Here is a 17,202-nt window from a genome sequence, read left to right as displayed (position 1 = left end):
AGATGAAACTAATATGAAACAACATGTTAGTGCATCTTAGAAATACTGGCAAGAGGGGTTTGTCACTTTGGACAAAGCTGGGCAGACCTGAAAGACAGAAAGCCAAAAAGCACATTTCCCCAAGCTGCTCTTTTAAAGCTCTGGGTTATTTTTGGTGTAATCTTGAATGCATTCTCTTCAATACATGGAAAAAGGGTATTTTGTTAGTAGAGAGTACAGTAGAGTAGAACAAATTCAAAAATGAACTCACATGTAACAACACAGCACTGCCCTGGAGAAAAATTAAAGAGGAAAAAAAAAAAAAAAGTTCAACACATTTGATACCAATTTCAACATCAGTTTTACACAACTGCAGAGACACCCAGCTGTCACCTGCTGAATCAGGAAGAAATTTATTGAAACAGCTCCTGTCTGGTCTTGCAGAATAACCTACATTTAACATGAGCGGTACAAGTACGCACACACAAACAAATATGCGTTCTGCCTCACTTCAAGCCACCGCAGAGGTGAGGTAGGCACGCTGAGGCCTGAAATAGGAATGCAGTCGCCACACAGCTCACTCAAGTAAACTACAATAAGAAGATGGACTAATATGGTAATTGAGCAATGTCAGAAGAGTGGGATACCTGGATAATCACTGTGGTCATTAGAAATGTTTGCTCAAAGGAAGAGAAAGAGTTACTGACCTGGTCCTTTTTGGACTTGAAGGATGAGGCGACATGTGCAAGATATTGAATGACTTTCTTGGTGTTTTCTGTTTTTCCTGCTCCTGACTCCCCACTGCAGAAGAGAGATTCAGACACACATTAGGCATCATTTGCACTGATGACTTGTATAAAAACAGACAGGATACATAAAAATAAATAGAATGCCAAAAAAAATTAAAAGTCTGCAGAAATGGAACAAAATATTGATACAACTTGATGTTAAAAATTGATCTCTCACTTCAAAAGGCTTTAATACACCGATATGATAACCTGGTCCTCAGCAGTACAAACTCACACAAAGAACATGAAATTAAACATTTAACAAAAATTAAGCCAAAATTAAGAAACAGTGTGTGAAAAAATAAGTAAACACTGTTTCCATAGGAATTAAGAGGTAAGTAGGAATTAAGGTGCTTCTAATCAAACGCGCTTTATTAACTGATTTTCAGCAGGTGTGACGACCTTTATAAAAGCAGGCATTTTGGCAGTTTGCTGGTCTGGTGCATTCAGGTGTGTGTTGATACAGAGCCAAAGAGAAAAGATATCAGAATGATCTCAGATAAGCAATTGTTACTGCTCATCAGTCTGGAAAGGGTTCTAAGGTCATTTCCAAACAAAACCTTCAAGATATTTAAGTCTTCCCAGAAGAGGACGCCTCAACAAATTCACTTCAAGTACAGACCGTGCAACGCTCAGAAATAGGAGAGTGAAAAAGAAGAAAATCCAGGAGCTGCAGCTCAGACTCTACGGGCCTCGGTTAGCATGTTGAAGTTCATGACAGTACAATTAGAATGTATGTTTGGAAGGTTGCTAAAAAGCCTCTTCTCGCTACAAATAACAGCAGCACAGCTTTGGTTTGCAAAGTTGCATCTGAACAAATCAAAAGGCTTCTAGAACAATCTCCTTAGGACAGACGAGACTAAAGTGGAGATGTTTGGCCATAATGTGCATCATATAAGCACAAACACTTCATACCAACTGTCAAACACGGTGGTGGAAAGTGATGGTTTGGGCTTATTTTGTAGCTATTGAGTGGACCATGGACTCCCCTGTATACCAAAGTATTCTAGAGTCAAATGTGAGACAGCAGGACAATGATCCCAAGTACAGCAGCAAATCAAAAGAATGGCTGAAAAAATAAAAAAAGAAACTAATCAAGGTTCTGCAATGGCCCAGTCAGAGTTCAGACCTCAACCTGACTGAAATGCTGTGGTGGGACCTTTAAAGCTGTGCATAAATGAATGCCCACAAACTTCAATGTACTGAAGCCACTTAGTTTTTCCACATGCTGCTTCAGAATTTTGGCTTCATTTTGTTAAATAATTACAGTGTAATAAATGTTGTTCATCTGAAGCTAAAATTATGTAATTTTAAGACCTGCAAGGACCAGATGATTTTTATTATGCAAAACTTAGAATTAACAGAGGGTGTACTTTCTCCACCTTAAATGGAGGCAATGGTGATGTGTTTCCCTGCACTTGGCAGTGCAGAGCTTAAACCATCTTAGTAAAGTGACAAGTGAGAATTTGAAAGAATGCTCTATTGGACCTAAAGCCATTACTACATGGTTTATATCAAATTTTTAAAAGCCAAAAAAGCTCAAAGTTTTGTTCTGGAAATTAAACTCCTAGACTCAATGTTAGGCACTCGATAAGACAGGTGACATCAAGCGTTCCACTACAAAAAAACGTCGGATTTCATTCAAACAAGATTAAAAAAAAACACGTTAAGTGATTTTAAATTTTTTGGTGCCAATAGAAAAGAGACTTACGTGCAGAGGATGGACTGGTCCTCACGATCTGTAAAAGGAAGAAACAGATGAGACTCCAGATCAGGAACAAAAGGTGACATTATTTGTCTTGAGGAGTGTCAGTAATTTACTAATTGCAGTCTGAAACCACCTGTCACTGTAGAGTACATCATTGACCAGATAGTGTTTAAAACATCACAAAAATACAGCTGTGGTACCCTGCATCATGCTCCTATAGGCTGTGTCTGTGATCGCGTAGATGTGAGGGGGCATCTCGTGTCTCTTCTTGCCCTTGTACATGTTTACTATCTCCTCGGTGTAGATGGGCAGATACTTGTACGGGTTAATCACCACACAGAAAAGACCAGAGTACGTCTGAGAGAGAGAAGATGAGACTGGTCAAATAGTTAGGAGCAGTAACATGGGGTTCTCATGAATTATATTTCATGAAAACCTGCAACTTCAGACTGTGCAAATGCACTTTTATGATGCTGCAACAAACACGGATCCTCGCAGACTCACATAGATGAGTCCAGAGTAGTATCTCTCCTTGAGGTTGTGCAGCACAGAGGCCTCGTTCAGGCAGGTGAGCTCCGCCATGTCCTCCACTTTATTGAACTTGGGTGGGTTCATCTTCTGAATGTCATCCTTGTTTACCTTCACCTGAGATTAACAGAAGCACCACACTTGTCAGGCAGGCTTCCTGACCAAGGCTTACGGAGTAAAAACATCTTATGTATATTTTGTTAATGAGTCACACAGCAACATAAGCTCATGATTCTTCAGTTTCACCTTCTTGCCAGAGTCCGTCAGCTCTACCACACACTCATCTCCCTTCTCCTCTTTGAGCGAGCCGGCCTCAAAGCCCATCTTCTCACTGGGGATCCACACTAGCTTCTTGGAAGACCAGTCGGCCTGAGCCAGAGGGTCGGTCACCGCACCGCGGTCCCCATACAGGAACTTGTCTGCGTCCGTCATGGTAGCTTTAAAACATAAGAGAGCATTTTAACAAATATGAAATCACTAACAAATCTGAGCTTTCAAAAAAAGAGCTGGAACAGATCTTACAGCGGAGAAGGCCTCTATCAAGAAACCTTTTCTAATAATCCACTTGGTTTAAACAACTTTTATGACAATTACAAATACCTCCACACAGAAGAGTACGCACATTCCTGTGCAGCAGCTGCTTTTTGAAGGTTAAGAGCTACATTTTTCAGTGTTCTGCATTATTCTGCCGTAATTGTTGCCAGTTTCTTGCAGCTGCAAACTTCCCTGAGACTCAAATTATGAGCCCCCAAAGATGCTGCAAGGTTTACTGGCACTAAAGCTACAGACAAGGCAGAAATGTGACAAATTCAAAACACAAATGAGTCTCATGAGTCCAAGTCACCCACTCAGTCTGTACAAACCCGCATTTATTGTTGCGCAAGATTTAGGACCAACCAAGTGACTGTGCATGTTTTAATTCATTCAAATATTTCTACATAATGGCAGGCTTACGACACTGAATGAAGTGTGCTCACAATGAGAAGTTTGATGCATGTCATCCTTCCTGTTATTGCTTTTGTGCCATAACTGAACACTGAAAGCATTTAGATCAATAAAATACTCAAGATCACCAGTATTGAGAACTGTGCAACTTTAATGGAGGCATTAACTTTAATTATCAGAGTTGTGTTAGTTCATCTCTGTGGTTCTCTTTAGTGTTGCTAAAGCATTATATTGAGGAAAGGTTACATGATGTAGAAGAAAAACACTTTTCATTGTTAAGTGCAATAACTAGAGAGCCTTTTGTGTCCCTCAGACTTGACTGTCATTACCTCCACCAACAGGATGGGAGGGAGGTTCATCAACTTTCTAAATTACTTTTTTTTTTTAAGTTAACCAGGTGGGTTTTGGTTCAACTTAGATGTGGGTCAGCCCAGCTTTGGATCCAGGGACAATTGGAAGGATAAAACTTTATACATGAATATTTAAAACAGGGGTGTGTGTGTGTGTGTGTGTGTGAGAGAGAAGGTAATGAACCCTGTGGGGACATACAACACAGGTTTGGACACATCAGCTCTGCAACAGCTGTTCCTCACCGTGTTATGAGCATGTAGCCTCTTTACCTGGAGCCAGCCAACTTTAAACCAGAACTGTAACAAACATTCACAATCCAGATCACAAAAATAACCCGAGGCTCATTGTACCCACACAAAAATGATTAGACACTTTTCAGCAGAGCTCTACTGTATGACTCCTTTTATTTTTCTACCTGTCCATTTTATTCCCTGTCAGACGCACACATTCCTTCCTCTCCAACTCATTAAAACTGAATTCCAAAGATTCCTGACTTCTGCTCATCATCCATGATCCAGCACAGGTGATACATGTGCAGCTATTGTGCTCTGTTTAAAGCCTCTGTGTATAAATCTTGAAGGTCACCTGCAGAGGGATGCTTTTGCAGTCAGAGTGGTAGAAAGGAATGTCGGAGCAAGTCTGGACAGGGAGAAAAATGTCATTATTCCCCAACCACACCCAGGAGAATTACTCAGGGCTGCAGTAACAAAAATAAAAATGCCCTTAAAGAGATTTAAAAAAAAAAAAAATTATAAATGTAATTGTCATCATGTGACCTCACCAACATATACAATGTGTGAATGGATAGCATCTACAGGTGCAGCCTCATCAAAAAAAAAAAAAAAAAAAAAAAAAAAAAAGGTCCCCACTCTAGGGAGTGAGAGAATGGGGGGTGGGGGGCATAAACTTTAGGAGGGAAAAAGAAACTGAATTTTCTGTGTATAAAGTCAGTGAAGAAAAGTTGCAAGAAAAAGGTGTGCGTGCGATTCAGGTGTGCAAAAACTCCACTTCCTTTTGTGCCATTGTTTTGCAATGCACAGCAATCAAAGAGACATACCAGCACTGATAAAAGGAGATAAGCTTCTAATGGATTAGTCTGTTTGGAACCAGTTCTCATTTCCCACCCCCGATGTCTGCAAATTTCAGGCAACTAATAAAATGTGCATCTTCCCTGACATCATATTAGAAAAAATAATTATAAAACTGGCAGGTTGGGCAGAATAAGTGGGTTTATTAGTTTTGTCAGCTTTCGCTACACCTCCAGGATGGGAACTACTGGACTCTGAGCCGAGAACACAGGAAAGAAAGTAAAAGATCAGATTTAATGTAGATATTGTGGGTAGAAAAACAACTTTAAAAAGTCAAAATAATCAGCACACTTTAACTAGTAAGGATTTCAATACACATCAGTTTTATATAATGAGCCTAAAATGACAAATCAGCCTTGGGAAGCCCCCACTATGAGTGTGGCGTACACCCTCTCTGCTGACACTCAGAGGAGCTGACTCTTCCTTACACAGAGGTTTGATGATGGGGAGAAAAGAAAAAAAAAAATCCACACACACTGCAGAACGGTGTGTGTTTGTTTGTGTGGAGAGATAAAGGTACAGATAGAGTGTGCGAGAGCGCTTAGAGTGAGGGATAAAGGGATCAGTGGAGAAGGTGTCATCTGTGTCTCTCCTAAGTTCATTATGTGCTCAGAGTCTTGAAGATCAGTGGGGGAGGAAGAGAGGAACACACAGACATTTCCTCTGCCTTTATTCAGGACTGAAATCCTGCAGAGCGAGCAAAGCTGCAGCACTCCCAGAGAACTGAATGCATTGTGTGGTTGTAGTTAGTAAGAAGCCAAATGATGACCACTAAAGTTGTACACTCAGAACTTATCAGATTAACATTTGTGGCTTTTATGATGAAGCCATCCACAGGCCAACTTCCTCAGGAAGTTGCAGAGCGCCTTTGCATATTTTGACATCGTGGCCCAGAATGACAAAAATGAGCTACTCTTCGATCATTCCTGGGCCCGTTTAATCCACCTTTCTTCTGTTAATCACGTTTTCAGCAGCATCTTCACTCGCCTGCTCTCTTTTGTTCTTGGCCGCCAGTCAATCCCCACTTTATCCGGGCTTCCGTGGTCCTTACCTAACACAGAACACGAGTCCTGCCATCTGCAGCCTGGCTGCTGATACGAGGCTGGTGGGGTGGTGGACTGAGGAGATCGACAGTGTTGGGGACTGTTTAAGTCACAAAACATTTGGTTTCTGAAATGGTTTGGGCTGGGAAGATGCACTTGGACCAGTTGGGAAAAAAAAGGGGTGGGGGGTATACAATAGAAAATTAAGAAAAGTCAACTTTAAGTGGTTCACTTTGTGCAACAGGCACAGAGCTGCGTAAGACAGAGGGTGAGAAAGCATTTCCGCAGGCCCTAAGCTGATTTTATGGCTGCAGTGATATTTAACATCCAAAAAAAGATAAGTAAATAACCAAAAGAGGAAGAACTGGTTATGATCAGCAAACTGTTTTTGCAAGATATGCCCTTAGCTTATTTGGATAGGATTCCTTTTTAATAATTCATGTAGCTGCTACAAAAAAAGAGCCCTCTTTTGTGTCTGCTCTTCAATTTGTAGCCTGAGGACAGACACAGCAGCTGGGTGTGTGCAGCTTATTACATGAAGGAAGAGAAAACTAAACTGTGCAACAGTCAAACGGTACCAAAAATATGTTAAAAAAAAAAAAAAGCAGATATGAGGTCTCAGTACCTGAAATGAAAAGTTCTGTTTATGAAATTGGGACAAAAAAAAAAACCTTCCAATCAAATCAAATGGGTCACCAAAACAAAATTTTTAAACTGCGCAAAGTTTATTAAGCTGTTTGCGACTAAACTTATAATTGCATAAGCCCCATCAGCATAAACCCCTAAGTCCATGTCTCATTCAAAAATGAATAAACTTTACCTACTCAGGAAAAGTCCTTTTGAATTGTACTGATTTGTTCAATTAGGCAATAGTAGAGCATGCGCACGTTTAAAGGTCTTCCTGAGGACTGCACCTGGGCAGGTGTGAGACATTAATTATCTAGAACACGTAATTTAAAGCCGCATTTCTTAATTCTTAAGTCTACACCAGCTAGAGCGCAGCTCTCTCTACCAGCAGAAAACAAGAGAACACACCTGGTTTTCAGCTACAGGCACTGTAGGTGTAACGGTTCGTCTCTCTGTGTCCGTGTTTGCAGCAGAAGCAGCACAGGCCTCCTCCTCGACACCTTCACAAAAACAAGAAGCTGCTCAGGAGGAAGAAAAAAAAAAACACCACCTCTCCGCTCCTCTTCCTCACGTCTTCACTCGAGTCTCCGCTCCGTCAGGCGGTCGTGCTGCTCAGGCGTTGATCAGATAGGATGCACCGTCTGCACCTGGGATCAGCCCAGTTTTATTTTTCGCAGGTAAGTTAAAGGCCCCGCCCCATCTCGTCGGTGTATGTTGCGTTCAAGTGCTCCGCGTAAAAACGCGGAGTTATGAGCTGCTCTGAATCAAAAGGAAGAGATTTGTTTTTACAACCCAGATGATATATATATATATATATATATATATATAAAGGATAATGAGGAAGAAAATGTGACCATGTTCACCAGTGTCCTCCATTATTATATCATGTGCATAATTAGTTTAATTAATTCATTAAAAATTAATCTCTAAAGATGTTAGCAGTCAATATGTATTCACTTCAAGCTCTTTTTTGGTGTTTTCTGATGTGATATGACAGATTTAGTCTATCCAGTAATGAATGCATAGCTTATAAACTTATAAAATGTATAGCTTATAACCCCCTGGAATGATGGAAAAGCAGTCCCAAAGCTTTCAATAACTAAACCTTTTTTAATAACACCCGTGTGGAAGTGCACAAATGTTTATAAGGGATCAACAGCTGGAAGAATGTTGAAATGTTCATTGCTGCAAGATCAGTGACTATACATATTGTATCATAGTGTGTGTGTGTGTGTGTGTGTGTGTGTGTGTGTGTGTGTGTGTGTGTGTGTGTGTGTGTGTGTGTGTGTGTGTGTGTGTGTGTGTGTAGGAATGCAGATCTCTGTCTCTACCCACCGCAGGAGCAGGGGTGTGGCACTGCCGTGTGCCATTCATCATGGCAGCACTCAAGTGTAAACTAACATGTAAGTGCTGTACAGTACACAAAGTGTTTTCATGTTTTAATATTTTAATTGTTTAAGAGACATCTGAGTGGCCCCCTGTCGTTGCAGACATGTAAGCCACAGAGGGCCTTTGTACTGTGTTATAGCTGCAAAAACAAATTAAAATCTAAGTGAGTGAAAGGGAATCTAAGCAAAAGAGACACGAGCTGATGTCAGAAACACCAGAACACATCCCAAACAAGGCCAAACATCTACCTGCACCTTGTCTCCCATCCGCCAATGAGATTCTGGTTTAATTTCCTACCATATAAGGCCAGATATTTCCAGAAAGAGAGAAGAAGCAGAGCTCAGGGGCGGAAGGAGGCGGGGTGTATTGTTGAGTGTTCTTGCTGTGGTGTAAGTTTCATTTCAAGCCCTGTCATTACCCCAAGCCCCAGTCATCCTGCTGTTTCAAACCTGAGACACATCAAAGATGAGCAGAAATGTAGGCGCAGCAGGTCACAACATGAAGGAAACAGACACACACACAGTCAGCAGTGTGTCTGACTGGTTTAAGCTTCAGGCAATAAAATTAAGCAGCGACACTTAAAGTTAAGATTACTGTATTAAAGAGGTAATAGATCAGTTCAATCTCTGTCAGACCTGGTGGATAAAAATAATCCTTAAATGTTTGACACAAAGTGCTTCACCGTAAATGCCCTCGTTAATATTAAGATCCACAAAACACCTTTATTTCAACTACATCTCACTGATATACAACATATTAGAGAAAACTGAAATGTGTTATTAACACTTTATCTTGCAGCTGATCATTTTTAATGATATTTTCTAAACTTTTGGACATGGGCTGCTTTTTCACTCATTTTCTGTCCAATCCTTGTACCTGGCCATTTTTAAAGGAATGTTCGTTTATTTACCTACAAATCATCCAAGCATCAAAAAGGCACCTAACCCAAAGGATGAACCAGTGTTGTGTCTACTCATAATAGACAACTTAGCAAAGAATCAATTTAAATTGTATTTTTAGGAACTTTGTGTTTGCAGCCTATTGCAAAAACACAATTTGTTCCCCTTTTTTGTTGTTGTTGAATCTACAAAAATGTCAACACAGTTTGACAGGCATAAAATAAAGAATTAGCTGAAAACCTGCCATATTTCAGCATGGTGTGTAGTGTGTCCTTAAAAAACCTGAGGAAACTGGACATGTGGAGGACAAAAGAACTGGCAGGCCAAAAAAAAAAAAAAAACTACAGCAGATGAACAGTATGTGAAAATCATGTCCCTAAGAAATAGGAAAGAATCCAGCAAAGACCTGACACTAGATCTGAGAGACACATCTGGTACTTCAGGCGATCCATCTACTGTTCACTGAACCCTCATCGGAGATGGTCTCAGTGAAAGGGTGGCTGTCAAGAAGCCATTTTTAATGAAGGGAAACTGTGAGAAAAGGCTGAAGTATGGCAAATACACAAGAACTGGACTGAAAATCAGTGGAGTGATGAACCCAAATTTAAAATTCTTGCTTCTAATTGTCAGTATGTGTGGAGGAGATCATGAAAGAGGTACAACAGTGAGTGTCTACAGCCATCTGTAAAACACAATGGAGACTCTGTCATGGTTGGGGCTGCATTTCAGCCTGTGGTGTTGGAAATCCTGCCAAGATTGATGAAATTATGAACACAGAAGAGTAAGGTCAGATTTTGATCCACCATCCAATACCATCTAAAAGGCATCTGATTGGCAACAGCTTCAATTTTCAGCATGACAATGATCCCAAACACACTGCCAATGAAACACTATCGTCATGGATTGGCCTCCCCAGAGCCTGGACCTCAACATTATTGAAGCAGTGTGGGATCATCCTGATAGAGAACAGAACAAAAGGCAGCCAACACCCAAAGAAGAGCTTCGAATGTCCTTCAAGAAGCCTGGAGAACTATTCCAGAAGACTACTGAAAGAAATGACATGAAAGCTGCCTCAGAGAGTTCAGGGTGTGTTGAAGAATAAAGGTGGGCATACCAAGTATTGACTTTCAAACTTGTTCGAACTGTACAAACTCTATTTTTGCCTTATACTCTGTATTTCCATGTATGTTTGTACATGTTTAAATCTCTACACCAATTTCTCATTGTCTAGTAAAATATAAAGAAATGAGGGGTGGTTTTGTACAGTACTGTAATTAATATGTTTTAGAAAGATGTGAAGTCTTGTGTTGAGACTGGGAGATTGTCAAATTTTCTGAAGTTTGAGGACATATGAACGATAACTACAGCTGAAAAGTGTCTTTTCTTTTCTTTGAAAATTCTGAATATTTTTGTTCACAAGAATTCAATCTCTGCATCATAAAGTTGAATAATGATCCCAAGGTAATGATTTTAATTTCACAGAATTATGATACATCATCATGTGAAACTTAAGAGGAACTTTTCACCTTCAGCAGATGATGAAGAAAACACCTTTCGTCACCCAAATCCATGTGATCAGTTACAACCACAAAAAAAAACCAGTCAAACCTTTTGACTGTCAGTGAAGTCTTTTACGTCTGTGGAGTTTCCAGAGCTGTCGGTTCACTCAGTCGTGATCGTGTTGGTTCATTTCTGCTGCCACAGGGCACAGTCTGTTGTTACATCACCTCACATATAATGCAGCTTCCTCTATTTCTCACTTCAAGACAAGGAAATGGCCTCAGTCACACACCCTCTAATGAGCTGAGTGAAAGGGAATCTTGTTCAGTTTATTCCTGCATAGTACTCACACCAACTGTGTCCTTCAGGTTTGTTGAAATCTGCATGATCTACTCTGTGGTAGCTCTTAAGCATATAAGCAAATGTCATGTCAAGTCCTGTCTTGTCATGTATGCACTTGTACATTTCAGTGTGAGGGGAACGTGCAGAGGCTGTAGCAGGAAGAAGAGGATAAGACCGTCTGTAGACTTCACTTTTACCTTTCGATTTACAGATAGGAGTCACTTAAATGGCTCAAATCGCGAATTAACTATAATTAATCGCACTTTTTGGAAAGCTGAGTGCAATTTCACTAGCTACACCCAGGCCTGATTACTGCCGGACAATGCTGAATAAAAAAAATAATCACTTAATTAGGACCTGACAAAGTGAAACAGGCTAAAAGATCTCAAAAAGCAACAAATCATACCACAATCTAAAGAAACAACTGAGAAGCAGTCACTGAAGTCAATCAGTGCGGAAAGGGTTAAAAAGCCACTTCTAAAACCAACCAACCAACCAGTAGGTTTGGGAGTGGCCTAGTCCAAGTCCGGAGTCAAATCTGATTGAGACGCTTTGGCGTGCCCTTGAACAGGCTGTTCCTGCTCAATAACCCTCCAATGTGGCTGAACTGAAACAATTCTACAAAGAAGAGTGGTTGCAGTTCTTGGTGCCAATGATGGCACCAGTTATTAGGTTTAGGGGCCAATTACTTTTTCACACAGGGCCAGGTATATTTGGATAGCATTTTTTTTTTAATCCTTAATACATGAAATCACTTAAAAACGGCATTTTGCTCAGGTTATCTTTGTCTAATATTAAAAGTTGTTTGATCTATGTAAAAAAAACTACAAAATCAGGAAGGGGGTGTACTTTTTTTCCACAGCACTATGTTGGTTTCTGCTAATTATTTTGTGTATTCTATTTCTTTCTGTACATGATCGTTAATCATCTCTATTGCTGTTGCTCCCCCCCCCCCAATTTACATTTTCCTTGTTTATTCTACTGAGCTGATGTAAAGGGAAAGTTTTATCTTATGTCTGGGATGTGGTGGAACAGAAGATTCACATCACAGATGTGGAGCCAACACATCTGCAGCAGCATTGTGATGCTATCATCCCAGTGGACCAAAATCTCAGAGGAATGTTTCCAGCACCTTGTTGAATCTGTGCCATGAGGAATTAAGGCAGATCTGAAGGTAAGATGGCTTCAATCAAGTCCTAACCGGATGTGTGCAAACACAAATTTATCATAAATTTCTGGACATGTGTTTCATGCACAAGTATTATGCATGTAGGGTATTTTACACTGAACCAAATCTACAGTCCTATTAACTTGCATTATGGGAACTGAAGGATGTAATAGCTGTCCATGACTCTCAGGGGACTACAGGTGAGGATAAGAAGGAAAACAAAATACCAACATGACACCAGCATTTTTTTTTTAAGAGTTTTTATTTGATTTTTAAGTGTTTTATTTTTTTTCTCCAAAAAAATCCTGAGGTATTCACAATATAATGGCATTTATTTTGTTTGAAATGACACTGGGGAGGGGGAGGGCGGGGGCGAGATAAAATACAGCCAAAAATCCAAAAAACAACAATTAAAAAAAAAAAAAGAAAAAAAAGAAATGGGCAGTAAAGCTGTGTCGATTGATACAACGGTCAAGACAATAAAATCAGTGGTGTGTGTGCATAAATGAAGCCTCTGAAGTCAGTCCTCCCCCCGATCCCTCACCCTGCTAATTAGCAAAATCATGCAACCTACACTGACAATTCAGAAGCACCAGGCAACAAAAACTTCACTGATATCTCAAAGCAGGCATGTCCCAACCTTACTGTCCTAATAACAAGCCAATCAGTCCACTATTATAGTAGTTATCAGCTATATTTAAAAAAAGAAAAGTCTGCACTGAAGGTGGCATCCACTGATTAAAACCATCCAAAAGTCAAACAATTTAACTGAATTATTAGCAAAGCACTACAGTCAAATACACCATGCTGTGGCTCCAAAGCCACAAGCAGTGTCGGGGTCTTATGAAAGGGTAAACAGCAAACAAAATAATGGACGTCTGGGAGTCTCAGTAAAACCAGAAACTGTGCCCTTTACTGTGTTGCAGGTCGTTTCGTCTTTTATTTTTTTAACCTGTTAATCTACCGAGCAGACTGTACGTTAGTGTGGTGATCGAATACGACATTTAGCTTTCTGTACATGACGGTAAAATAAAAGAGTCTACTCCTCTACCTTGTATCCTGTTTGCCCTCCACAATAAAGCAATACACATCTTAAAAAAAAGACATAACATACAAATGACCAATAAATAAATATCAGTGAGAAAAATACACTGTTGAATTTTCTTGCTCTGTGTCACAGATTTATATGATTGATAAAATAACTGCTGTGACTTAAAAAAATAAGGAAACCCAATATTCTCCTCCAGTCTGCAAACAATCTGCAACACAAAAAAATAAAACCCATCACAAGTGCAACATCAGTCACAACAGTCTCAGCAATTAAAAAACAAACAAATAAAAACAGAGCTCTGCTGTTTGACCATCAGCTCACTACAGCAAACCTGAAAGAATAAAAAAAATAATAAATCATAAAATAAAATAGAATAAAAAGCAGAGGGAGGGGTTGAAGAGGCAGTGGGACCAAAAAAATAAAAAATAAAAAAATAAAATAAAATAACAGCACACAATTTATGACCCGAACTGGGGTAACAAGAAAATCGATCATGATATCTGATCAAAAGGAAAACAACATATAATAACAATCAAAATAATAATAATAAAAAAAAATACTATTAGACTTTCAGTTCAGAGGTTCTTTCATGTGGCGGTTTGAAAAAGGTGGACACACACCAACTACAGCGTAACGGTGAGGAAAAACAAGCAAAAAAAACTGCTCCACCGCGCCAGTAAAAGAAACCTTTAGAAAGATGGACCGCACCGTCCTGCTCTCAATCACCCACTTATTTCCTTGTTCAATTTGGTGTCATCTTTGCCCTGAATAATAACAACAACAACAATAAAGACAGTAATAATAGTAATCATGATAATAAAACCAAACAAACAAAATTAAAAAAAATAAAAGCTAATAATATAATCATGATCAATAAAGACTTTTGGTAGACGAATAACCATCGCGCACTCTCCACGCGCTCACGTAGCTAACTGAAAAGAGACTCGTTGCACACGAATGAGGGGAAACGGGACAAACACTGTCTACTAATAAAGATACAGCTCCTCCACCTCTTCACCACATAATGACGGGTCCAAAGTTAAAAAAGAAAAGTGTCTTTTTCCTAAGCACACAATAATTCAACATTTTTTCTTTTGCAAAAAAAAAAAAAAAACAACTATGTGTAAAAATCATAAATAAGAATAAAGTTTTGTGCATCCCCGTCCCAACCAACCATTGTTGTGGAAGAAAACAGACAAACAAAGAAAAAACATATAAAACAATGGCAGTTACAGCGGTGACAATAACATGCAATCGATATACTTTACAGCATTGATCTGTATCAATACCCACCCCACCAAAAAAAAAAAAACTACAACCCCCCCCCCCCCCCCCCCCCCAATACATTCCTTAAATATTTGTCAGCTCATTCAAAACATCTCTCTTGCTCTGCCTTTTCTCTGGCTGAAGGTGGCGATGTTAATCACACGGGGAGGGGGAGCTCAATAAGGAAAAAACAAAAAACAAACAAAAAAATACACTGTCGCCAACTCTGTATGTATGTACACAAAGCCCCCCCCCCCCCGCAAAAAAGGAAAAGAAAAATCTGAAGCAAGCTGACATGGTTTGAATGACTGCATAGTGAAAATGATATTTGGTTTACTTACAGATGGGGTTACAACACGCACAGACGCGCACACAGACTCTCGCTTGGCCTCACAAGCTAATATACACATAAAGCCACTATTGGCAGTAGCCAGCATTGCTGTGTAGAATGGGGTAACTTTATACATTTGGGGTGTGTGTGTGTGTGTAGTTTAGTAATCAGATGTTTTATTTTCCTTCTCTCTCTCTCTCTCTCTCTCTCACACACACACACAAGCAAGCAATTTCAAGTGACAGATTTTAAAGGAGGTGCGTGGCACTGTCACCCAACCAAGTGGAAATGGACGCAAACGGCACGGTCAAGCGAGTGTGTGCGCGTTTGTGAAATACACATTAGTTTAATAACAGAGAACCTTGACAGCCGGAGACTGGGTCCAGCTTTAGTCACGAGTTAGCCCCCCTATACACACACACACACACACACACACACACACACAGACACACACACACACACACACACACACACACACACACACACACACACACACACACACACACACACACACACACACACAGAGTTTGAACACTGAGCACTAAAGAGGAAGTGCGGTGCCTCCTGCCGTGCTTATATTTGAAACTGCACCAATGAGAAGATCTCAGGCTGCTGTGATGGCAGAGCACCAGAATCAGGTCTGTTTAGAACAGTTTTTAGCACGGAGGCTGAGGAGAGCCGTGACACCTGTCATATGAGAGCGAGTAAACCGTGGCTTTAAATCAGTTCCAGCTCACATCAGGTCTCAACATTAAAATCAGAGAAAGGCTGAGCTAACGGAGTCAGGCCGACTCAAAGTCACATCTGCCTGAGTCAGAAAGTCGGGTTTTCCCTGTGTCACAAAGCTGGCTCACTTTTAACTTAGACTAATTAATATGATCAGGTTACTGGAGTCATCATTTAGAAATATTTAACAACCTGGACCTAAAACAGAGCTTACAATCAAGTAACAAGTTAAAGAAGAGTACCAATTATCTGTGTTTCTTTGAAGGTGACCAACTATGCTTTTCCTTATTTTCTGTCTTATATATGTAATAATAGTGAATGTTCACTTCCCTTAAACTGGCTTATGTAAAGCTACTGTAGTGGAGTCCCATATTAAAAATATGAAGCTGGAAATGAGCATAACAGGTCACCTTTAATGTTATGATGTGCAATTCTACATTGCTGGCATACCTCTTAAAAGGCCTATGACTATCTTTCACTGTGCGTGACAACAGTATGAAAATACTGACTGAAGAGGACACATTCATGGGTAGTCAGTAAATCCAGAGCCAGTTAATAATCAGCAGCTGTGTGACACCAGTTATCCAGAACAGGCAACATACAGGTGCTCAGAGAAGCCAAACTCAGCTGAGCTCACGTCCTGGCTCAGGCCCGCGGTGAGTTTGAGCCAGCCGGTTGTGTGGTAGCGCACCAGTCTCCCTCTGCACTGTTTATGACACTTACATGGGACATCACCCCACCCCCCACCCCAAACACACGCACACGCACACGCACACACACACACACACACACACACACACACACACACACACACACACACACACACACACACACACACACACACACACACACACATCCTCTCCCACTAGCTAGAGAGATTTCATATATAATCATAGCTAAGAGTAATCAATTATAATGTCATAAGGATAACAACAACGCTCTTTTGTCTTTTTGTTGAGTTGTGGTCACCTTTGGTGTGAACTATCAAGGTTGTCAAGCTTGCAGGTGACCTGTGGACAGATGGAGGGGTGGAAGGACAGAGTGTTGGATGAATGTGGCACAAAGCATCTGGACAGACAGACATCCCCCCCCCCCCCCCCCCCCCTCTAATCATATCTACACTGTACAGAGTTGTAGTGTGGCATCAGGATATGATGATTAAATGCTTCCAATACACACAAGAGGTACATGTGAGGTGAAGTGTGAGTTAGTACTTATGTAAACCTTTCTGCACTTCATTTTCTAATCTATCCAAGCTTCTTTCACTTGCTTTTGCTCTCTTCAGACTTGCTCCTCAGTTTGATTTTTTTTTTTTGGTAACACATGCAGACATTGCATTATTTCACTTATTTGGCTTAAAAGAACAAGAATAAAGTATTCGTCCTTTGGGGAAAAGAAGTGACAGCAGCGTCTAAAGCAATAAAAAGTAGCAGCAGTAGCAATGCAAATAAATAACAGTCTGAACAGAACAGT

The 17,202-nt window shown here is 40.2% G+C and overlaps 1 protein-coding gene across 2 annotated transcripts in view; it reads right to left on the bottom strand.

Annotated features, from left to right (window-relative positions):
• The window catches only part of myh9a (myosin, heavy chain 9a, non-muscle), a 31,269-nt gene extending 23,586 nt beyond the window's left edge, over positions 1-7,683 (bottom strand). For both annotated transcript variants that reach the window (XM_030726608.1, XM_030726599.1), the window contains exons 1-7: positions 7,466-7,683; positions 3,250-3,440; positions 2,980-3,120; positions 2,676-2,832; positions 2,479-2,506; positions 687-780; positions 251-271 (exon numbers count right to left, since the gene is read on the bottom strand). In XM_030726608.1, the coding sequence (XP_030582468.1) occupies positions 251-271; positions 687-780; positions 2,479-2,506; positions 2,676-2,832; positions 2,980-3,120; positions 3,250-3,435 (627 nt within the window). In that variant the 5' untranslated portion in view covers positions 3,436-3,440; positions 7,466-7,683. The remainder of the gene's footprint in view (positions 1-250; positions 272-686; positions 781-2,478; positions 2,507-2,675; positions 2,833-2,979; positions 3,121-3,249; positions 3,441-7,465) is intronic.
• Positions 7,684-17,202: the final 9,519 nt, after the last annotated feature.

Source organism: Archocentrus centrarchus, chromosome 1 (genome assembly GCF_007364275.1).
Source record: "Archocentrus centrarchus isolate MPI-CPG fArcCen1 chromosome 1, fArcCen1, whole genome shotgun sequence".
Taxonomy (NCBI): domain Eukaryota; kingdom Metazoa; phylum Chordata; class Actinopteri; order Cichliformes; family Cichlidae; genus Archocentrus; species Archocentrus centrarchus.
This window is presented reverse-complemented; position numbering and strand designations above follow the sequence as displayed.